Source organism: Rana temporaria, chromosome 7, assembly GCF_905171775.1.
Source record: "Rana temporaria chromosome 7, aRanTem1.1, whole genome shotgun sequence".
Taxonomy (NCBI): Eukaryota; Metazoa; Chordata; class Amphibia; order Anura; family Ranidae; genus Rana; species Rana temporaria.
Genome location: NC_053495.1, coordinates 6,909,584 through 6,934,204, shown reverse-complemented (window position 1 = coordinate 6,934,204; position 24,621 = coordinate 6,909,584). Strand labels below are relative to the sequence as shown.

At 49.5% G+C, this 24,621-nt stretch overlaps 1 protein-coding gene across 1 annotated transcript; it reads left to right on the top strand.

Annotated features, from left to right (window-relative positions):
- The first annotated feature begins 9,824 nt into the window (after positions 1-9,824).
- LOC120944989 (mannose-1-phosphate guanyltransferase beta) lies at positions 9,825-23,944 on the top strand. Its single transcript, XM_040358797.1, has 10 exons — positions 9,825-10,076; positions 11,600-11,732; positions 13,038-13,118; positions 13,270-13,318; positions 13,410-13,552; positions 16,371-16,529; positions 17,740-17,818; positions 19,132-19,259; positions 20,952-21,134; positions 23,018-23,944. The coding sequence occupies exons 2-10, from the start codon at positions 11,604-11,606 to the stop codon at positions 23,147-23,149; spliced, it is 1,083 nt and encodes a 360-aa protein (XP_040214731.1). The 5' UTR covers positions 9,825-10,076; positions 11,600-11,603; the 3' UTR covers positions 23,150-23,944.
- Positions 23,945-24,621: the final 677 nt, after the last annotated feature.

The following is a 24,621-nucleotide window of genomic DNA, read 5'->3' as shown; positions in this document are numbered from 1 at the left end:
CCCCCCCCTATTCAGAATGAATGGGGATTAAACACATTATTTTTTTTCTTTTCACCATCGGACACTTTTTTTTTATGGTTTACAGTGCACAGGGCGGAGCTTACAATTGGCACCCACCCCATGGCGTATCAATGCTAAACGTGGTTGCCGACCAGCCTTCGACCGCATGACGTAGCTAGCGGGGTGGAGGTACACAATGTAGCATGCATGGTCCAGACGTTACGTCTTGTCATAAATAAGCTTTATTTTTTGATAATGTTGTGTTTTTTTTTTTTTCTGAGGTATCTCGCGCATCACATGATTATTATAAAAAAGCCAAAATTCTGCACTTCAACCACAACCTGTGTTTTTGTGTTCTGCTGCTATGGACAGGAGGCGGGGGCGCTGCACCGCGTATCGTGGGACCCCCCCCCCTCCGTTCTGTATAATCAAAGCAAACTTTTTTTTCTTTTTTTCTTTTCAACTTTTACAATGTTACCACTTTTGCTGCAAGAAAGGGAAGCCTTAAAGCGGACACAGCCTCCAAGATGCCATCGTGGGATTTATAACTGCCGACATTGCGCTTTTGTGATTGGCTGAAACTTGACTTGGCCACTTGGGGGACTGCTACGTGCTGATTGGAGCTTTTGTTTTGTTTTTGCAGAGCATTCTTCCTAAGGAAGATGAAGCATGGGATTGATAGTCTGCTGATGCTCCAGTAACTCCGTCCAAGTTTTTAAGTGCATCCTGTCATGGGGGTTGGCTAGTCTCAGATTGGTGACTCCGCCTCCTGCGGCCTGTGTTCTCAGGAAGACGTTGGCTTCCCCTGGATTAGTTAAAGGGATCTGCCACAAAGAAAACCTGAACATTCGTCTGCACTTGTATTTCAGAGTTCAGGAACCAGTCAGTATCCTGATGTTTTTGTTTATGCTACGGGACTTATAAACTGATATTTCACATGTTATTAAAGTGGACCTGTCCTAAAAGCAAAATATGTGTGCGAGAAGCCTCAGAGGGAAGCTGACACTCGGCTGTAAGTGATGTCACTTTCTTCGGGCCACGCCTCCTACCATCCCCATCAGGAGTCAGGCAATTGCTTGCTTCATCTTGAGGCTTCTCACACAGGTATTTTGTTCTGTGACAGGCTCCCCTAAAGCAATGGCGTATAGATTAAAAAAAAAAAAATTCAGTGCTGCTGTGGAATGAAAAGCGACCACCTGAAAGCATTGTCGTCAATCATTTTCTGTTCAGTAAATGTTTCATGTGTGGAACTGGTCAACTCCTCACATTCAAACCAAAGGGAAAATGGCGCCTGTGTGTCTCGTTCTAGAGAAGGGGGTGGGTTTGCTGGGCATTCTGGGTCATTATTTCCCCCCAGCCGGTGCTGTTGTGTCTCCTCCGGGGATGTTGTGTCTGAGGATTGTTGCCAGCAGTAGCTGTTACATAGTCGTAGCGTCACTTATATGCTTTAGGGATATGCAATTGGCGGACCTCCAGTTGTTGCAAAACTACAAGTCCCACCATGCCTCTTGCTCTGGGTGGCATGCTTGTGGTTGTCAGTCTTGCTATGCCTCATGGGATTTGTAGTTCTGCAACAGCTGGAGGTCCGCTAATTGCATATCCCTGCTTTAGACAATAATCCGGACATGTCTTCCTCGCACTGATTGGAGATTATCTTCATCCTTTTTTTTTTTACTTTTTTTTTTTTCTAGCATGTTTAGTATTTTGGGATTTGGGGGCATTAAAGACCGCACTGGGCAAAGAGTAATCGACCTGATTTCAAAGAGGTCCTAGGTTCCAGCGCGACCCACTAGAACAGCCATTCTCAACCCTTTTTTTTACCCCAGAGGAAGCTATGAAATCTTCAGGAACTCCCTGCAAAACTTTTTATCTTTAACTTATGGCACATTGGCAAGATCGGTTGATTCTAGGTATAACCATAAATAAATAATAATGAAAAAAATGCCCTTTACCGTGGCGGCCGGTGGTCCAAAAAAAATGCCCTTTACCGTGGCGGCCGGTGGTCCAAAAAAAATGCCCTTTACCGTGGCGGCCGGTGGTCCAAAAAAATGCCCTTTACCGTGGCGGCCGGTGGTCCAAAAAAATATGCCCTTTACCGTGGCGGCTGGTGGTAAAAATAAATGCCCTTTACCGTGGCGGCTGGTGGTAAAAATAAATGCCCTTTACCGTGGCGGCTGGTGGTCAAAAAAAATAAATGCCCTTTACCGGTAGCAAGAGGGTTCCTATAGTGGTGGGGAATGAGGGCTAGAATGTTCCCCTTACTTACTGGTAGTTTGACCTTCAACCTGAAGACGACTGCATAGTTCCAAGGCCAACACTACTAAACAGTGGGAAGAATGCACTTTACATTGGTGTTCAGTGAGAAGAATGCTTCTCATGTTGGCCAGTGGGCAGAATTCCTCCTATACAATGGTGGTGCCTGATGGGTAGCATGCCCCTTACATTGACAGTTGGTGGGAAGAGTGTTCCTACAATGGTGGTGACTGATGGGTAGAATGTTCCCCTTACCGACTGGCAGATTGACCTTCAACCTGATGGTGACTGCATAGTTCCAAGGTCAACACTACTAAACAATGGGAAGAATGCCTCTTACATTGGCAGTTGGTGGGAAGAGTGTTCTTAAAATGATGGTGACTGGCGGGAAGAATTTTACCCTTCGTAGTCAGTAGGTAAAATTTCCCTTACATTGGTGGTAAGGGGACATTCTTCCCACTGATCACCAATGTAAGGGGCATTCTTCCCACTGATCACCAATGTAAGGGACATTCTTCTCACTGATCACCAATGTAAGGAACATTCTTCTCACTGATCACCAATGTAAGGGACATTCTTCTCACTGATCACCAATGTAAGGAACATTCTTCTCACTGATCACCAATGTAAGGGGCATTCTTCCCACTGATCACCAATGTAAGGGACATTCTTCCCACTGATCACCAATGTAAGGGACATTCTTCTCACTGATCACCAATGTAAGGGACATTCTTCCCACTGATCACCAATGTAAGGAACATTCTTCCCACTGATCACCAATGTAAGGGACATTCTTCTCACTGATCACCAATGTAAGGAACATTCTTCTCACTGATCACCAATGTAAGGGACATTCTTCCCACTGATCACCAATGTAAGGAACATTCTTCTCACTGATCACCAATGTAAGGGACATTCTTCCCACTGATCACCAATGTAAGGGACATTCTTCCCACTGATAACCAATGTAAGTCTTCAAGTAACCCCTCTGGAGGAACCCTGGTTGGGAATGGATGTACTAAACCCATGCTGGTAGCTGTAGTTCATTAGCACTTGAGAGTAATGGGTTGCCAAGCCTTGTGCAGAGATCCCGCTGTCCTCACTGCAGTATTTTCTAGTCATTGTGTACCTAAAGGGGGCAGTAATGCTACCTGTGGACACCAGGCGCTAATGTTTAGCATTTCCACTATGGTGGAGTTCTTTATATTATTTTGGACATCATTTATTTTGTGTCATTGCAGCAGGTATTGCCTGTGTTCAGTTAGGGGTGAGCAGTAAGAATACCTGTGTATGAAATTATGTACAAATAAATGATAACGGGTCTGCTTTTATGGAGACATTTATAAGAGGGTGGGAGATATTTGATGCCACTCCCTATCAGTTCTGTGTATTTCTATATGAGCCTGGAGCGGGTACAATCCATGAAAAGTCCTGCGCCGTATGAAAAGCCATATCCGGTACTTGTATGTCACAGCCAGCTTAATGTCATTTTATTCTGCAATGTGAGATGTGTTATTGTTATTATTCCCATATTAGGCAACCCTGCCGATTCCCAGTACCATATTGCTGATGCCAGTGTGATGAGATTGCGATCCTGAGGGGGGGGGTCACCATTTTTAAATGAGCTGTGTTTTTTCCGGCGTAAACGAGGGCTGTGTGAGGTCTGACTCCTTATCTGAAAGCAGACAAGCTGGATTGGTTGTATATAGGAGGTGAAGGTGTTTTAGATACTTCACAGAACAGAACACATACCTATGCCTCCCCCTCTCCCTCAACAACTGTGGTTTCAGATGAGGGCTCAGACGGGAACACTGCCCCTCTCTGGGTATATAGTGAATTGAGGGCTGTTGATGCCCGAAGAGCCTCTAAAGACAAAAACATTTTTTTTTTTATACTTTTTTGGATAGATTGGGGTAAGTTGGAACCTTTTGTCAGACTTCTATTGCTGTCTATGCCCCCATTTGGGAAGTTTTACGCCCCCACCCAGTCGTCTTCCAAGACTGCCCATGAGACACAGAGCTGCTCTCCCACTGGGACGCATTGCCAAGTCCAATGTTTTGGTGTTTCCTCTGTATGGAAGAGCCGTGTTGCCTATGGAACCAGTGGTGGAGCTCTTGGCTCTGGGCTGTCCTGTAATTATTATTATTAAATTCATATATTATGGCTGCACGATTCTTGCTAAAAATGAGAATTGCAATTTTTTTTGCTTAGAAATAGATCACCATTCTCGTGGCGTAACATTCTTTCACATTAAAAAAATAAAAATTAGGCTAACTTTAACTTTTTTATTATTATTCATTGAAGTGTATTTTTTTTGTCAAAAAATTGCATTTCAAAGACCGCTGGGCAAACAGTGTGACAAAATATTGCAGCAATTGCCATTTTATTCCCTAGGGCAGGGGTGTCAAACTCAATTTCATTGTGGGCCGTATCGGCATTATGATTGCCCTCAAAAGGGCCGGTTGTATCTGTAAGATTAGATGTCCAGAGCATCTCCTTCCCTTTTACATTAGATGTCAAGAGTCCCCCCCCCCCCCCCCCCCCTCTCCCTTACATCACAGTGCACCCCCCCCTTTTCTTATGCTGCTGCTGGGAAGAAGCTGGATGCATTGCTTGAAAGCGGAAAGTAATGCCGCGTACACACACACGATAATTTTTCGACATGAAAAAACAACGTTTTTAAAAACGTAATTTAAAATGTGTGTGGGCTACACATCATTTTTCGGTTTCTGAAAAACGACAAAAAAAAATAATTCGAACATGCTGCATTTTTTAACGTCGTTTTAAAAAAAATTTAATTTTTCGGGTTGTAAAACATGATCGTGTGTGGGCTTAAACGACGTTTTAAACCCACGCATGCTCAGAAGCAAGTTATGAGACGGGAGCGCTCGTTCTGGTAAAACTACCATTCATAATGGAGTAAGCACATTCATCACGCTGTAACAGACAGAAAAGCGCGAATCGTCTTTTACTAACACGAAAGCAGCCCAAAGGGTGGCGTCATCCGCATGGAACTTTCCCTTTATAGTGCTGTTGTACGTCACAGTGCTTTGTTCATCATTTCTTTTAAACGATGGTGTGTAGGCAACGTCGTTTTTAATGATTAAGTTGGAAAAACTTTGTTTTTTGGACATGCTGAAAAACTAAGTTTTTTTTTTTTTTCATGCCGAAAAATGATCGTGTGTACGCGGCATGAGGGTCTGGAGGAGAACCAAAGGGGGGCTCTCCGCAGGAGAGGTACGAGGGCCACATGAAATGGCCTGGAGGCGGGCCTTGTGTTTGACACCTGTGCCCTAGGGTCTATATATGTCTATATATATATATCTATATATATATATATATATATATACACATACACTCTCTCTCTCTCTCACACACTGTTTGGGGGTTCCAAGTAATTTTCGAGCAAAAAATATTGATTTTGACATTAAGAAACAAGTGTCAGAAAAAGATTTGGGCTTTAAGTGGTTAAACTTCCTACATTTACACAGAAGTTTGCTCTAAGAAGGAAGTGTTAGTTACAATGTTTCATGTTGTTAAAAACTTGGCAGACTGCCCAGATTTTTTTCTTTACACACAGAAATCTTATCCCTTTGATCCAAGAAGGAAGCATTTGTTACAATGTTTCCTGTTTAAAACTTGGCAGACTGCCCGGATGTTTTCTTTTGACAGCTGATAAGTCTCTCCACTTGTTATATGAAAGAATCGGCAAACTCTGCATTGGAGATCGTCAGGGGGGTTGAATCAAGATCACACTTTTTTTTTTAATGATTAATTGTGCAGCTCTAATATATTTATATATATTACACAAAAATTTAGGTGTGTGTTTTTTTATTTTTTTCCTTCTGTGTTGCTTTGCCTGCCCTTCTAGGACCCCTTCTCTTTATGGACAGGCGGTGGCCTGAGGCTCCTCTGCCTTTTAGTGCCTGGTGAATACCATGACTGTGGAACTACATTGGCGACGGACCTGGCGACGCATGGCCGAATGTTCTGTGCTGCTACCAGGATGTGGTGAAGAGTTCCTGGTGGTTGCAGGGTGCATTTCTTTCAGGTTCTACACTGCTTGAACGGAAGATGTTGAGGGGAGGGTGGCGTCATTTCTGGGTGGGATGAGGTCATTGCAGGGCCCTGGAGGACTCGATTCCAGGCCTGATTGTTGGTGCAGGCAGAAAAGAAAAAAAGGGGGGGGGGAGTTGCTGATGTCTGCAGCAATATTTCCCAGCAGAGACTGTAGTCACAACGCTTTAGGGAGTGACCGTGGTACTTAAATGGGATATCGGAGGACACCGACATTAGTAAAGACCTGCTGGGGGGCCTAATCCACCCAAAACATAAAAAGGAGACCACCACGCGACTTATAAGAGCTTGCACTTGGTGGCTGAGTGGTAAATACCTGCAGTAATAATGAGGGACACCTACCTGTGGCTGCACTCAGAGTAGTACTTGCAGACCACTTGTTTTTATCCTGGGAGGGGCACAGATGTATGTAAATGCCTTGATTTCCCCCCCCCCCCTAACCCTGCTGTTAGACAGCGGACATATATCGCTTTTTATTAGTGCCCAGCTGCGACTATTGTGATATTATCCATGTTACCGATCGTGTTCCTACGGTTTCTACGTGTTTATGCTTTCTGTTGTGTTTTTTTGTTTTTGTTTTTTTAATTAAACAATATCCAAAATAAGCTTCTCCCGTGTGAATTTACTCCATTTAATCATCAGGTGGTTGTTGTTGACCGATCATTTTATTGGATGATTGGGGTGTTGCTGGGATCGCAACGTGTCCTATTGTTGGTCAAAAGCCGTAAGACCAGTTTGCCCTTCCCCCAAAAATTGAAAAGCCCAACTTTCAACTGAAACTTCTTGTTTCATTTTAGGTGACGCCTCTCGGTTTTTAATTTCACTTGTGCCCCCATTGAGACATGCCTCCCCGCCCCCCCCCCCTCACTTCCTTCCAGGACAGGAAGTGATAGGAGATAACGCCAAGGCTGATGTGGCTTCAAAAATAGAATGGTACAGAAAGGTTGGTCTAAAAATATTGCACCTTCCTGTCCTTGTGACAACCCCTCCCCCCAAATAATTATTCTATGGGTGTCACAGTGGGAGGGGGGGGGAGATCTCATTGGGGGTGAAGGATAGAAATATTTGCCTGAAAAATTGTAACTTGTTCCCATTGTCCCATAAAACACCAATCTGAGACAGCTGCCTTGGGGTAATGCTCTGTTACTCCAACAATGGCCTCAAGAGGAAAGTCTTGCTCCTTCTCTGACCCAGGCCCCAAGAGCAATGCTCCACTCCTTCTTTAATAATGGTCCAATCCTGGCCCCAATAGCGGCGTTCCTCTCCAACAATGGCTAAAAGAGGGGCGGCCCAATCCTCCTCTGACCTCAGCAATGCTCTGCTGCTCCTCCAATAATGGCCCCAAGACGGATGGCCTAATCATGCTTCTCTAACCCTGTCCCCAAGAGTAATGCTCTGCTGCTTGTGGGACCACATGCTCCTCCAACTATAGCCCCTATAGTAGAGTAACCCTCTACTTCTCCTGCAACAATTGCAAGAGGGATGTCTTGCTTCTCCTCTGACCCAGGCTCCAAGAGCCTTGCTCCACTCCTCCATTAATGGCCCCAAGAGGGATGGCCCATTCCTCCTCTAACCCTGGCTCCAAGTGTAACGCTCCTCTGCTCCAACAATGCCCTCAAGAGGAATGTCTTGCTCCTCCTCTGACCCAGGCTCCAAAGGCAATACTCCACTCTTCCTCCATTAATGGCCCTAGGAGAGCTAGCCTAATCCTTGTCTAACCCTGGCCCCAAGAGCGATGCTCCTCTCCTCTAACATTGGCCCCCAAGAGGGATGGCCCAATCCCCCTCCGACCTCAGTTCCAAGAAAAATGCTCTACTATTGCTCTAATTATTGCCCCAAGAGGGCTGTCCCAATCCTCCAACCCTGGCCCCAAGAGTGACGCTCAACTCCTCCATTATCAGCCCCAAGTGTGACATCATGCTCTTCCTCCAACAATGGAGCCAAAAGGGATGGCTTGCCCCTCTTCTGACCCCAGCTCCAAGAGTGAATCTCTGCTTCACCTCCAAGAATGCCCCAAGAAGGATGGCTTGCTCCTCTTACCCCAGCCCCAGGAGCAGGGCTCCAATAGTCCACCCCGAGTGGGTAAGTCCAACACTCCTCCACCGCTAGCCCCAAGAGTGACCTCATGCTTCTCCTCCAACAATGGCCTCAAGAGGGGCAGCCCAATCCTTAACCCCAGCCCCAAGAGCAACGCTCTGCTTCTCCTTCAACAATGGCCTCAAGTGGGACGTCTTGCTCTTCCTCTGACCCAGGCCCCAAGAGGAATGGCTCAATCCTCCATCCTTGGCCCCAAGAGCGACACCCCATTACGTCTCTCAACACCAACTCCAAGAGTTACAGAACACTTCAACAATGGCCCCAAGAGCGACGGGCTGCTTCTCTTCTGACTTTCTAAGAGTGGCACAGCTAGACCTTACTGCGCAGGGCTGAGCACTTTTCTCTTTAAAATTAATCGGCCTGTGAGTGCAGTGCGTAAGGTCACGGCCTGTGGCTGGAGTCCACAGGGAGGTCATGGCCTTTGGGTCGAGCACGTGGGAGGAGCCTGCAGGGAGGTCATGGCCTGCAGGGAGGTCATGGCCCGTGGGAGGAGCCCGCAGGGAGGTCACGCCCCGTGGCAGGAGCCTGCAGGGAGGTCACGGCCCTGTGGGAGGAGCCCGCAGGGAGGTCACGCCCTGTGGGAGGAGCCCGCAGGGAGGTCACAGCCCGTGGGTGGAGCCTGCAGGGAGGTCACGTCCCGTGGGAGGGGCCTGCAGTGAGGTCACGGCCCTTGAGAGCAGCCCGCACGGAGGTCATGGCCCATGGGACATGACAGCCTGTGCTTGGAGCCTGCAGGGGGGGGGTGGGGGTCACAGCCTGTGGGTGGAGCTTGAAGGGAGGTCACGGCCTGTGGGAGGAGCACAGGAAAAGTCACAGTATATATATATATATATATATATATATATAGTTGGGTGTTGGTTGTTTTTGCACCCATCACCCTTCCCAGCTCAGTACTCAGAAATTCTCCACTCCCTATATGGGAATGTGAGGATCCTCGGGGGTGGGCTCAGGCCTTTTTACAGCTATGATTGGACGTGAAAGTTGGAAGGGGGCGGAGCTGAGTGACAGCGGACAGACTTCTGATTGGGTTGTTCAGTTGGAGCTATATATAAAGCCCTGGGGATTGGGATGGTGGGTATTATAGTGAAATCCCCAGGAATATGTACCAGTTTATAAATCAGTCTCCCCCATAGCGAACGCTAAGCGGCTTTTACAGATGGTGTGATCGGTTTCTATGGGAACGCAGACTCCGCTCCTCCGTTTAGCAGGCTTCTCTGTGATTGGCCGCCTTCAGCCATGTGACTCCTCCTGCAGACGTCACCAGCTCCTGTCACAGCTCTTCCGCGTTGCTGGAACTATCTCCATGGCAGCGGTCTCTCTCTCATCTGATTGGTCAGCACTATCCAATCGTAGTGGGAGGTGTGCCGCTCCCTGATTGGTGAAGTCCCCGTTTGGGGGGAGGTTCCACTGTCAGACCGAAAGAGACCACCCAATCCCTGTGAAGGCGGAACGAGCGGAAAGTCGAGAGAAGCGGAGCGCGGCATCACCGTACAGTGCAGCCCCCGGGGCCCCTAGAGCGAGCAGAGCCACGTCAGCCCTTGTGGGGAGCCCGGGGGAGGGGAAAGGGGCGGACCCGGAACAGGAAGTGTGACAGCCCCGCCCTTTCTCAGGTTTGAATGGTGCTGAGCTGGAAGCTGACAGAAGAGCAGGTGAGACTACAACTCCCAGCATGGCCTGACTGACTGCTGGGGGGAACATGCTGGGGGTTGTGGTTCCTCAGAGACACTACAACTCCCAGCATGGCCTGACTGACTCTGCTGGGGGGAACATGCTGGGGGTTGTGGTACCTCAGAGACACTACAACTCCCAGCACGGCCTGACTGACTCTGCTGGGGGGAGTTGTGGTACCTCAGAGACACTACAACTCCCAGCACGGCCTGACTGACTGCTGGGGGGAACATGCTGGGGGTTGTGGTTCCTCAGAGACACTACAACTCCCAGCATGGCCTGACTGACTCTGCTGGGGGGAACATGCTGGGGGTTGTGGTACCTCAGAGACACTACAACTCCCAGCACGGCCTGACTGACTGCTGGGGGGAACATGCTGGGGGTTGTGGTACCTCAGAGACACTACAACTCCCAGCACGGCCTGACTGACTCTGCTGGGGGGAGTTGTGGTACCTCAGAGACACTACAACTCCCAGCATGGCCTGACTGACTCTGCTGGGGGAACATGCTGGGGGTTGTGGTTCCTCAGAGACACTACAACCCCCAACATCTCCTGCTAGAGGGAGGACTACAATTCCCAGCACCCCCATCAGGGCTCTATAGAGGGGAGGAGAATTCCGGGAGTTGTGCTACCTCAGGGACACTACAACCCCCAACATCTCCTTATGGGAGTCCTGGAGGACTACAACTCCCAGCATCCCCCATCAGGGCTCTTTGGGGGGAGGGGACATGCTGAGAGTTGTAGTGCACTGACTCCATCCTATACAGAGGACTACAAGGCCCAGCATTGTATGGAGGGGGTTACAGCACTGCTGGGGGTTGTAGTTCCACAGTGTCACCTGACAGCCAATCAGAGGGCAGTACAGAGAGGGGTGTGTGTTATCCTTTAGCAACCACAGGTCCTCTGTATCCCATAGCAACCAGATGATGTGTGGTATCCCACAGCAACTACTTGTCTTCTGTATCCCATAGCAACCAGATGATGTGTGGTATCCCATAGCAACCACTGGTCTTCCGTATCCCATAGCAACCAGGCGATGTGTGGTATCCCACAGCAGCTACTTGTCCTCTGTATCCCATAGCAACCAGGTGATGTGTGGTATCCCATCACATCCACAGGTCTTCTGTATCCCATAGCAACCAGGTGATGTGTGGTCTCCCACGGCAATCCCTTCTGTATCCCATAGCAACCAGCTGTCCCCTGTGACGGCCTCGGTATGTTGGGTGACGTGGGCAGGAAATCTCTTCCTCTAGAAGAACCGGTTTGTCCGGTGAGGTGACGGGTGATATCTCTTCATCTCATTCCCCGGGTGGAGTCGCTCTTCTTCCAGCTTCGGGGTCATTAAAATGTAATTGATCCGCCACTGAGCTTTCCCTGAATCCCCCCCCCCCAGGGGGCCCCGGACAGAGCTGAGAATGGGGCCCCTGAGATGTCTCCCCCCTCCCCCGCACAGTGCTGTACATTATTATGTTTTATCTGCTTTGTTCTCATCTCTTGTCACAGGAACATGAAGGCCTTAATCCTGGTTGGTGGCTTTGGGACCCGGCTCCGCCCCCTGACTCTGAGTGTCCCCAAACCATTGGTGGATTTCTGTAATAAGCCCATCCTTCTGCATCAGGTGGAGGCTCTGGTGAAGGTGAGGACATGAAACGCACAACCAAATCCTTACACTGTGTACTGGATCTATAGAACGAGCCTATACCGTGTACAGGATCTATGGGGTCACCCTCCTATACCATGCACAGGATCTATGGGGTCACCCTCCTATGCCATGTACAGGATCTATGGGGTCACCCTCCTATGCCATGTACAGGATCTATGGGGTCACCCTCCTATGCCATGTACAGGATCTATGGGGTCACCCTCCTATACCATGTACGGGATCTATGGGGTCACCCTCCTATACCTTGTACAGGATCTATGGGGTCACCCTCCTATACCGTGTACAGGATCTATGGGGTCACCCTCCTATACCGTGTACGGGATCTATGGGGTCACCCTCCTATACCGTGTATGGGATCTATGGGCTCATCTTCTTATACCGTGTACGGGATTTATGGGCTCATCTTCCTATACCGTGTACGGGATCTATGGGCTCATCTTCCTATACCGTGTACGGGATCTATGGGCTCATCTTCCTATACCGTGTACGGGATCTATGGGCTCACCCTCCTATACCGTGTACGGGGTCTATGGGATCATCTTCCTATATCGTGTACGGGATCTATGGGCTCATCTTCCTATACCGTGTACGGGATCTATGGGCTCATCTTCCTATACCGCGTACGGGATCTATGGGCTCATCTTCCTATACCGCGTACAGGATCTATGGGCTCATCTTCCTATACCATGTACGGGATCTATGGGGTCACCCTCCTATACCGTGTACAGGATCTATGGGGTCACCCTCCTATACCGTGTACAGGATCTATGGGGTCACCCTCTTATACCGTGTACGGGATCTATGGGGTCTCCCTCCTATACTGTGTACGGGATCTATGGGGTCTCCCTCCTATACTGTGTACAGGATCTATGGGGTCACCCTCCTATACCGTGTATGGGATCTATGGGGTCACCCTCCTATACCGTGTATGGGATCTATGGGGTCACCCTCCTATACCGTGTACAGGGCTCTATGGGGTCACCCTCCTATACCGTTTACGGGATCTATGGGGCCATCCTCATATACTGTGTACAGGATCTATGGGGGTCACCCTCCTATACCATGTACAGGATCTATGGGGTCACCCTTCTATACCGTGTACGGGATCTATGGGGTCTGATCAGGGAAATTAATGTAGTAACTTGTGGTCAGATTGATGGATCTCTTGCTTCTCGGGGGGGCAGTTCTTGTATCTTTCTGTATGATCAGAAGATGTAACGTGTCCTGTACTCTGTATACATGTCCTTCATATGACGGTGTCTTCTCTCTCCTGGACAGGCGGGGGTTAAACATGTGATTCTGGCCGTCAGTTACATGTCAGACCTGCTGGAGAAGGAGATGAAGGAGCAGGAGAAGAGGGTGAGTCTCCCCAATATCTGAGCCCCGGTGTCTGATGAGGGGGGACGCGGAGATCCGCTGCTTCCTCTGTCTGTAGATTTACTTTTGTCCTGTCTGTGGCTCGAGCAGCCCATGCATTCCTCATGTCTTGTGTTACTTGTGTCTCCGGCAGCTGGGGATCCGAATTTCCATGTCCCACGAGAAGGAGCCGCTGGGCACAGGTGAGCCTCGCACAGAGCAGATGTTTGTAGTCAGGTCTCTGTGGCTGGATTTGTGACCCCCCCCCCCCCTCTCTCTCTCCTGTACACACAGCCGGGCCCCTCGCTCTCGCCAGAGACTTACTGACGGAAAACGCAGAGCCTTTCTTTGTGCTGAACAGCGACGTCATCTGCGACTTCCCCTTCGAAGAAATGGTTCGCTTCCACCGGCAACACGGGAAGGAGGGGACCATTGTGGTGAGCCGCACCTTCTTTTGTTGGCTTTGTATTACCTACAGCTCATGGCTTAATGGGGGAGCGAATATGCAAAAAGCGCAACAAATGCCATAGATGTGAATCCGGCCCAAGAAGGAAGAGTTACAAAGTTTCTAGTGATCTACTAGCACAGACAATGGGTTCGATTCAGGTACGGCGGCGTATTAGTGAGGCGGCGTCGCGTATCGCATATACGCTACGCCGCCGTAAGTCAGAGAGGCAAGTGCTGTATTCACAAAGCACTTGCCTCCTATGTTACGGCGGCGTAGCGTAAATGGGGCCGGCCTAAGCGCGCCTAATTCAAATGTGGAACAGGGGGGGCGTGTTTTATGTAAATTATTCGTGACCTGACGTGATTGACGTTTTTTTTACGAACGGCGCATGCGCCGTCCGTGTACATATCCCAGTGTGCATTGCTCCAAAGTACGCCGCAAGGACGTATTGGTTTCGACGTGAACGTAAATTACGTCCAGCCCCATTCACGGATCGACTTACGCAAACGACGTAAAATTTTCAAATTTCGACGAGGGAACGACGGCCATACTTTACATTGACTAGGCCAGCTATTTGTTCGACTAACTTTACGCCGGAAAGAAGCCTTACGTAAACGACGGAAAAAAATGCGCCGGGCGCACGTACTTTTCTGAATCGGCGTATCTAGTCATTTGCATATTCTACGCCGAACTCAACGGAAGCGTCGCCTAGCGGTCAGCGTAAATATGCATCCTAAGATACGACGGCGTAGGAGACTTACGCCGCTCGTATCTTAGCCTAATTTAAGCGGATCTGGTTTCCAGAATACGCTTAAATTTACGACGGCGTAGACTCAGAGTTACGACGGCGTATCTACTGATACGCCGGCGTAACTGTATCTGAATCTAGCCCAATGTTGTTAAAAACTTGGCAGACTGCCCAGATAGATTTTTTTTTTTCTTTTGACAGCAGAGTGAGGAGAGAAGTCTGTACACTTGTTACATGAAAGAATCTGGAGACGCTGCAATAGGGATCGCGAGGGGGCGGGATCGAGATCACAATTTTTTAACGATTAATTGTGCAGCTCTACCTTCTAGCAACTATAAGGTAGTTGCAAACGCTCGCTGTGGGCACGTTGAAGCACAGTGTGACATCAGAAGCTGAGGAGTTGCTAGCCACTGATCTGGAGCTTGTGGCCCAGATTCACGTAGGAGACACGACGGCGTATCTCCAGATACGCCGTCGTATCCGAGTGTGAGCCGTCGTATCTTGGCGCCTGATTCAAAGAATCAGATACGGCAGAATTTGTATAAGATACGACCAGCGTAAGTCTCCTACGCCGTCATATCTTACCTGCATATTTACACTGGTCGCTAGGGGCGTGTACGCTGATTTACGCCTAGAAATATGTAAATCGGCTAGATACGCCAATTTACGAACGTACGCCCGGCCGACGCAGGAAACGGATACGCCGTTTACGTTAAGCTTTTCCTGGCGTAAAGTTACCCCTGCTATATGAGGCGTAGCAATGTTAAGTATGGACGTCGGGCCAGCGTCGAATTTTTTACGTCGTTTGCGTAAGTCGTTCGCGAATAGGGCTGTGCGTCATTTACGTTCACGTCGAAAGCATTGGCTTCTTGCGGGTTAATTTGGAGCATGCGCACTGGGATACTTTCACGGACTGCGCATGCGCCGTTCGTAAAAAGCGTCGTTTACGTGGGGTCACATTAAATTTACATAACACACGCCCACATCTTCCACATTTGAATTAGGCGGGCTTACGCCGGCCTATTTACGCTACGCCGGTGCAACTTTGGTTTGAGAATACTGCACTTGCCTGACAAAGTTGCAGGGGTAACGTAAATAGGATACGTTGCGCCCGCACAAAGATGCGCGCTTCTACGTGAATCCGGGCCTGTGTGTGCTGCTGAGGGTCTGCGCCCTGGGAGGATGCTCCCTTCTGCTCACCCCCTTGTACCGGCCCTGGGTATAACACATAGCAAGATCTTAAAGGTGGAGTTGGCATTTAAAGCAGAGGATTATGGGATTGTCTGATTGAAGACCAGGCTGTGTACAGACCATACCAATCATTGTGTGCTCATCAGTTGCCATCCTTGCAATGACCAATAAGTTTACCCCTCCAAGGTGTGGCCCGAGGAGGAGGTTGCCTTCCATGGTACAGGGACAGACTACGGAGGGTGAAGAACAGTGGCGGCTGGTGCTCAAAATTTTTTGGGGGGCGCAAACTATCTGAAAAAAAAAATCAATTGCCACCACTATGCCATCAAACGCCTCTACTGTGCCCATCAAATGCTGCCATTGTGCATCGCCCGGCACTTTCCTGTCTCGCAGCAGGTCACGGTGGTGTCCTCCACGCTCCTTGATATCTTCTCCCATCCTCTCTATCAGGCGTCCAATCACAGCACCTGTCGTTTCAGCCAATCAGGTGACAGGTAACGGACCCGAGCACCTGATTGGCTGAGAGGCGGGTCAGTGTTGGCAAAGTTAATTCCTTTACTTTCCTAACACAACGCTGAGTGAACAGCGAGCACCCAGCATGGCGCCCGCTGTTGACTTTTTTGGACGGCTCTAATCAGGTGCCTATAAAAAAAACACCCCCGCCGGTGTAATTCAGGTGCACAGCGCCCGAAAAGGGGCCGGACACCTGAATAGGGGGTGTCAGCGGCGACCATAGATAGTTTCATGCAATGCATGAAACTATCTATGGTGATAGAGTGGTGACAGGAGAGAGGGGGCGGCGCCCATGCGCCCCTTATGGACGCACCGCCACTGGTGAAGAACTGAAGATATTTTGCTCTCCCCGCAGGTTACAAAGGTGGAGGAACCCTCGAAGTACGGCGTGGTGGTATACGAAGGAGAGACGGGCAGAATCCAGCGATTTGTCGAGAAACCGCAAGTCTTCGTCTCCAACAAGATCAACTCCGGATTATATATCTTCTGCCCGTCTATACTGAACCGGATCCAGGTAATCAGACCGCGTGGACCGGGTTCATGTATGACCCGTGTACTGATCAGTATGTGAATCGGGGTGTACATAGGGTTGCCACCTCATCCCTTTAAAACAGAACACAGAGTAATTACACAGGTTCTGGGGCTAATTTAATGTCGATAAGGCACCAAGTGAGTTTAATTAGCAGCACCTTAATCAGCCAGAGAACCTGTGTAATTAATATGTGTTCTGTTTTAAAGGGATGAGGTGGCAACCCTAGGTGTACGGGTCACATGAAACCATAGAGCAGATCTGTCTATAGAAAAGTATCCCTGCCAGCCCATAATAACACCCAGCAGTCATGTGACGCAATGGGGGGGGGGGGATGTAGTGCACCTGTGCATTGTAACCAATCAGCTTCCAGGTTTTATTGTCAAAGCTTAACTGAACAAGCTGAAGTGAGAAGCTGATTGGTTACCGTGCACAGCTGCTCCAGTGATAGGCAGGGACGCTATATCACTGGGTGTGATGGTCTATAAAAATATCTTCCAGCTCATAGGAACACCCCACAGTCACTGGGTATAATGGTCTATGGAAGTACCCCAGCCAGCCCATACTAACATACCACAGCTATAGGAAATGATTGTATATCACTGAGTGTAATGACCTTTTGAAGTACCCCTGCCAGCTCATTGGAAACCCCCCACAGTCATGTGTTGCAGCCATAGGAAGGGATTGTATATCACTGGGTATAAATGACCTTTTGAAGTACCCCTGCCAGTCCATAGGAACACCCCGCAGTCATGTGACACAGCCATAGGAAGGGAATTTATAACGCTGGGTGGGATGGTGACTCCGTCACTCACCTGATTTTGTTTTAGTGGAATTTTCACTTCCTGGACTCCTTTACGGCCTCAAGGAGGAAAGTTATCGGCTGATATGAGAGAAGCAACAGGAACTGAATCCTAGAAACAGATTTCTCCTTGCATAGTGATTGTCCATTCAGCAATGAGCTTCTCTAGCCACCAGCGTCCTGTTCTGAGCGCTATGGCAGAGGCAAGGGAGATCCCCAACACCAGGCCAGTGAAGTTCCTCCCTATGGGGGAGGAGTTGTATGGAAGGCGGAGTCAGTACTGCTGTTGGAGGGGGATCGGTGGATTGGCTGCATTGTTGGGTTATTTTCATCCTCACACTCCATATATTAGTTTGTCAGTCATCGTACATTATCAATGTCTGCTCTCTGCAGCTGCGCCCGACGTCCATTGAGAAGGAGATTTTCCCTGCCATGGCTGAGGAAGGACAACTATTTGCAATGGAGCTACAAGGTGAGCAGGGGAGGGACTTGGGGCCTTATGTATAATGGGAAGGAGGGACCAGGGCCTTATATTTAATGGGAGGGATCGGGATCTTATATTTAATGGAAGGGAGGGGCCGAGACCTTATGTATAATGGGAGGGGTCAGGACCTTATGTATAATGGGGGGAGGGACCGGGAACCTTATGTATAATGGGAGGGGTCAGGACCTTATGTATAATGGGGCGAGGGACCGGGACCTTAGGTATAATGGGGGAAGGGACCGGGTCTTATGTATAATGGGAAGGAGAGACCAGGGCTTTATGTAATAAGGAGGAGAGACACTGAGGCTTTAATTGCAGGGGAGCGACGACTAGGGCCTTATGTTTATTGGGGAGAGACGGGAGCTCTGGGTTGTTACGCATAGCGGGGGGGCTTTATTTTATGTATACATAGCATATAATGTCAACCATAAAAGCAAAAAAAAAAACAGAAAATTGCAATAGGTATTATACATGTATGTATACTATTGGCTGTATAATGGTGCAAAAAGTCAACTTTTGGGTGTAGGCAGAGCGGCTGATAAGGGGGTAGCACCTGCCCTTCTGTACAGGGCCCATAGCAGCAGGAGGGGCACAATTACTGGAACCAATCCCCCTGTGGCCCTCCTAGTGTTTACAATGCTTTAGTATGTGAATGAACAGGGTGTACAGAGTGCTTCCTGATCATGCACTTTGCAGCTGAGGCTGCAGAGAAAGGATTGAGGAATCTGTGTCCTTTAGACTCCAGTGGAATGGACAGTGGGGGGGGGGGGGGGAAATTGGACTCCGGTGGAATGGACAGTGGGGGGAAAATTGGACTCCAGTGGAATGGACAGTGGGGGGGAAATCAAACTTCGGTGGAATGGACAGTGGGGGAGGGATATCAGACTCCAGTAGAATGGGCGGTGGGGTAGGTCTCAGACTCCAGTAGAAGGGGGGGGGGGGGGGGGTATCAGACTCCAGTTGAAGTAGAATGGGCCGTGGGATAGGATGGGTCTTGGGAAGTATTATGACAATGATATTGGTGGAATGCCTCTCGCAGAAGGCTGCATATGGGACTCCATGGATGGAATAGGGGGTAGGATAGAAGGGCAGGCAAATTGGAGATGGGGTATAGGGAACGTAAAGAGGTGGGGGGGGGGGGTAGTTAATTCAGTTGGGTAATAAGGGTACATTTTTAAAGGAAAGGGGCTGAGGGAGGGAAAAAGAGGAGAAGGAGGGGGTGGTATGGAGTCATCTGCAGTATGAAAATTCAGCGAGTGAAGAGCGCCAACCGCCATCAATTGTTTTCCTGTCCTCCGCAGGGTTTTGGATGGACATCGGGCAACCCAAAGACTTCCTGACCGGCATGTGCATGTACCTGCAGTCTGTGAGACACAAACACCCTGACTGGCTCCACGCCGGGCCCGGTTTTGCGGGAAACGTCTTGGTGGTAAGATGATGTACACATGCTGTGGGGGTGGGGTTGTAATTGGGTGACACTGCTTAGTGATGTGTATGGGGGGGATGCTGTATGTCTGTCCTCATATCACACCCCTCCGGTGCAGTACTCTGCTGCCACCATGAGGAGAGAACAGCAGCTACAGACCAGAGGAAAACTTCCCCTTTCTAGGGACCTATTTTACTTTATCGTATCTCACTGCCTTTTTATTTTACAAAAATTTGATCTGGGAAATGACGGTTGAAATATAATGGTTTCCCCATGACCATTAATATGGAGTTGACCCCCCCCCCCCCTAGATATGACATTCCCCACCCTGGGAAGGCTCCCCACAAGATTTTGGAGAGTCTGTGGGCATTTGTGCCCATTTGTGAGGTCAGGTACTGATGTTGGAGAAGAAGCCCCGGCTCCCTATTGGCATTCTGGTTTGTTCAGTAGGGATGAGGTCAGGGCTCTGTGCAGGACACTCAAGTTCCTCCACACCAAACCGGTCTTTATGGAGCTGGCTTCGTACACCGAGGACATGCTGGAACAGAAGAGGGTCTTCACCAAACTGTTACTGCAAGGTTGGAAGAGTCTACAACAGTGGTCATCACCCCCCGTCCTCAGGACCCACTAACAGGCCAGGTTTGCAAGATAACTGAAATACATGACAGGTGATATAATTTGCTGCTCAGTGATTGCAGTATTCTAGTCTGCATCTCCCCAAGGTAATACATAAAACCTGGCCTGTTAGTGGGCCCTGAGGACAGGGGTTGATGACCACTGGTCTATAATGTCTGTATGATGGAGAATTAATTGTACCCTTCACTGGAACTCATTAGGAAGGGGGTTCAAAAACTTTTGGCCATATAACTGGGAGAGGGGAGTCAGGGGGGGGACTCTACATCTCCTTTGCACTCAGTGATGATATATAGACAGATTCAGAGAGAGATACGCCGACGTAACTCGGAATCTGCGCCGTCGTAAGTTCAAGTGTATGCTCAAACTGAGATACACTTAAACCTAGCTAAGATACGACAGCCTGCACCGTCGTATCTTAGGGTGCAATTTTTCAGCTGGCCGCTAGGCGGCGCTTCCGTTGAGTTTGGCGTAGAATATGTAAATGCCTAGATACGCCGATTCACGAACGTACGTGCGCCCGTCGCAGTAAAGATACGCCGTTTCCGTAAGAGATACGCCGCGTAAAGATAAATCTGCCCCCTAGGTGGCGTAGCCAATGTTAAGTATGACGTCGTTCCCGCGTCGAAATGTGAAAAATTTCCGTCGTTTGCGTAAGTCGTCCGTGAATAGGGCTGGACGTAATTTACTTTCTTGTCGAAACAATACGTCCTTGCGGCGTACTTTGGAGCAATGCACACTGGGATATGTCCATGGACGGCGCATGCGCCGTTCGTAAAAAATGTCAATCACGTCGGGTCATCAAACATTAACATAAAACACGCCCCCCATCCTCATTTGAATTAGGCGCGCTTACGCCGGCCCCATTTACGCTACGCTGCCGTAAGTTAGGAGGCAAGTGCTTTGTGAATACAGTACTTGCCTCTCTGACTTAAGGCGGCGTAGCGTAAATACGATACGCCGCCTTAAAGATACGCGCCCCTACCTGAATCTAGCTAATAGTGTAGATCTCTCTACATTCTGAATGCATACCTCTCCATGACTTATCTATTTTCTCTGTAGGATCCCACTGCCAAGATCGGGGAAAATTGCTGCATTGGGCCCAATGTGACGATCGGGCCAGGCGTGACGGTGGAGGACGGAGTGAGGATAAAGCGTTGCACAATCATGAAGGGGTCTCGTATTCGCTCACACTCCTGGCTGGAGTCCTCTATAGTAGGGTGGAGCTCAGCTGTTGGACAATGGGTGAGTTGGAGCTTCGAGGCTTTTCTACCTTCAGGCTAGAAAACTGCTGCGTTTTATGATTCCCGCCAGTCTGTGAACCATGCCGAGATTTACCATTGAGTGCAAAGGGTGCCTGTGGCATGTAAAACAATGCTTTGAAATAATTATCACAGCCTGCAATGCCACCAGCCACCGCCAGAGGGAGACTTACCCAGTTCTAGTGGTCTGGACACAGCAGATACCAATCTTGCATACAATCTGGAGCTCGCTAAGAGTTGTGTAGCAGCTCGGTGATTCCCCCTGTGCGCTGGAAGTCTGATGACGGCTTTCCCACTGTCCACACACACACCAGGCACATGATCCAGCATAGACTGCCACCACATGCAGTTTGTCAGCTGACTGGTCTACTAGTCCACAGGTTCTCAACCACCGGGCTGAGGTCCGCTGCTGGGCCATGGCATCGCTCTTTCCAGGCCTCCAGCCAGCTGCTGATTCACTAACCTACCACAGTGCCTCCCAGCCCAACAAAGCCACTAAGTGTGCTGCAGAATCCCCAGACCTCCTCTAGAACTGGTATCCTCCCATAGCGCCCCTTGGCCTGCTGCAGAGCTTCCAGCCCCCCCCCCCCCCCCAGATAATGCCCGCAGTGTCTCCTAGCCCCTGCAAAGCCATGAGCCTCCTGGAGAGACTTCATCCTTGACAGAGCCACCAATTCTGTTGCAGAGTCCCCATCCTCCCACAGTGCCCCCTAGCTTGATGCAGAGCTTCCAACTACCTACACCCCATAAGCCACTAAGTGTGCTGCAGAATCCCCAGACCTCCTCTAGAACTGGTATCCTCCCATAGCGCCCCTTGGCCTGCTGCAGAGCTTCAAGCCGCCCCCCCCCCCCCCAGATAATGCCCGCAGTGTCTCCTAGCCCCTGCAAAGCCATGAGCCTCCTGGAGAGACTTCATCCTCGACAGAGCCACTAATTCTGTTGCAGAGTCCCCATCCTCCCACAGTGCCCCCTAGCTTGATGCAGAGCTTCCAACTACCTCCACCCCATAATGCCCGCAACCTTCAACAGTGCCTACCAACCTCTCACAGTGCCACCCTAGACCCCCACAGTGCTCTACATTGCCACTGCAAAGCCCTCAGTCTTCTGAAGAGACCCAGTCCCCTCCAGAGATTGAATTCTCGACAGGACCACCAAGTCTGCTACACAGTCCCCAAACCCCCCTCCAGAACCACCATCCTCGGTGACACCCGGCCCCATCCAGCATTTCAATACATATTTTGCATTACCATATTTTTATTGTGTGAAGAATATAAACTTTTTTTTTTTTTATACTGTTGGAGAATAAAAGGTTTTAATAAGGCCAAGAACCCCGGTGTGAGACACACGCACTGGTAATACAATAACTTATAGGAGTTATGAATTCTTTGCTTAGTATGCAGAAGGCCACTTATTCATTTTGATAGGTGAGGGGGATGGGTGTTAAGCTTGTCATACATGGCTAGATTTATTTTTTCAAGGTGGTTGGTGTTTGTAGGACCACCCATGGCTTGAATTTCAGCCGATTCTGCAGCCTTAGTTCTCTATGCCCGCAGCCTTAGTTCTCTATGCCCGCAGCCTTAGTTCTCTATGCCCGCAGCCTTGGTTCTCTATGCCCGCAGCCTTGGTTCTCTATGCCCGCAGCCTTAGTTCTCTATGCCCGCAGCCTTAGTTCTCTATGCCCGCAGCCTTAGTTCTCTATGCCCAGGCCTCCTGCTGTCTCTTCGAGGTGCCCATCATACTACGAACATCGAATTCTGAACAATACCGGCTGTGATATTACCATCTCTCCTTCCGTAGTTCACAAATCTTCATTATTTGTAAATGTAAGGCGTGGAGTGTGACGTTTCCATCTTTTTTGCATTTCAGGTACGGATGGAGAACGTGACCGTGTTGGGCGAGGATGTTATTGTGAACGATGAGCTTTATCTGAACGGAGCCAACGTCTTACCCCACAAGTGCATCGCAGAGTCGGTGCCGGAACCCCGAATTATAATGTAGAGACGCCATGGAACGCTCTAGAACTGCAGACTGAGATTTTATGTTAATGTTTACAAGCACTGCTCTCCTTTACCCCACTGGAGTCCCCAGCAACCAGTGCCAAACTCACCTGAGATCAGTACAGGGTGGGGGTATCCCTTGTCTGCACTCTCTATGGAGGGGAAAGAGGAAAGAATCTCTCTTCCGATCATACTATGGGGCAGGGGCGTTCTCTCTCCTGTACATAGTAATGGGGTGGTGGTGTCGTCCAATAGACTCTCTTCCATAGTGAGTTCAGAACTCTCGATGGAGGAGAGAGCGGGGGTAAGGGTGGGGTGTGTCTCGCTCCTGTTCATAGTATGGAGGGGGGAGTCTCACTCCTGTTCATAGTATGGAGGGTTGGTCTATGTCCTGTACATTTGGGAGTCTCTCCCCTCCTTTTCCAGGGGGGAGATTTCTCTCTCTCACTCCCCTGTACTCTGTATTTGGGCTCTTTCTATGTCTTAGTATGTGGAAGGAGGGGTCTCTCTCTCGCCCTCAGTAGGCTGTTGGGGAACTGGGGGGAAATCTCCTGTTTCTTCTTCACTCAGTATACAGAAGGGTATGCACAATTGGGCAATCTCTCTCCTGTACTCAGTATATGGTGGGGGGTCTTCCACTCTCAGTATATGATGGGGTGTCCCCCTCTCCTGTACTCAGTATATGGTGGTGGGTCTTCCACTCTCAGTATATGATGGGGTGTCCCCCTCTCCTGTACTCAGTATATGGTGGTGGGTCTCCCTCTGCCTGCAGTGGTTTGGGGGTCTTCCACTCTCAGTATATGATGGGGTGTCCCCCTCTCCTGCACTCAGTATATGGTGGTGGGTCTCCCTCTGCATGCAGTGGTTTGGGGGGGGGGGGGTCTTCCACTCTCAGTATCTGATGGGGTGTCCCTCTCTCCTGTACTCAGTATATGGTGGTGGGTCTCCCTCTGCCTGCAGTGGTTTGGGGGTCTTCCACTCTCAGTATATGATGGGGTGTCCCTCTCTCCTGCACTCAGTATATGGTGGTGGGTCTCCCTCTGTCTGCAGTGGTTTGGGGGGTCTTCCTCTCTCAGTATATGATGGGGTGTCCCTCTCTCCTGTACTCAGTATATGGTGGTGGGTCTCCCTCTGTCTGCAGTGGTTTGGGGGTCTTCCACTCTCAGTATATGATGGGGTGTCTCGCTCTCCTGTACTCAGTATATGATGGTGGTGGGTCTCCCTCTGCTGCACTCAGTATGCAGTGGGATGGAGTCGGCCTCTTTCCTGCACTCAGCATGTGGTGGTTTGGGTTCTTCCCCCTCAGTATATGATGGGGTGTTCCTCTCCCCTGTACTCATTTGATTTGGGGGGGGGGGGGGTTCTCTCTATTCTGCATTTGGTAGGGGGAGATCTCTCTCCTGTACATTGTAGGTATTGGGGTATACAGGTGCCTTATAATGGAAGAAATGAAGATTATAATGGCAGGAAATC

Excerpts from the sequence above, each read along its gene's own strand:
- LOC120944989 (XM_040358797.1), top strand. The coding sequence starts at position 11,604 with ATGAAGGCCTTAATCCTGGTTGGTGGCTTTGGGACCCGGCTCCGCCCC. Across the intron at positions 13,119-13,269 it reads TGAAGGAGCAGGAGAAGAGG|CTGGGGATCCGAATTTCCAT; the intron begins GTGAGTCTCCCC and ends TGTCTCCGGCAG. Across the intron at positions 13,553-16,370 it reads GGAAGGAGGGGACCATTGTG|GTTACAAAGGTGGAGGAACC; the intron begins GTGAGCCGCACC and ends CTCTCCCCGCAG.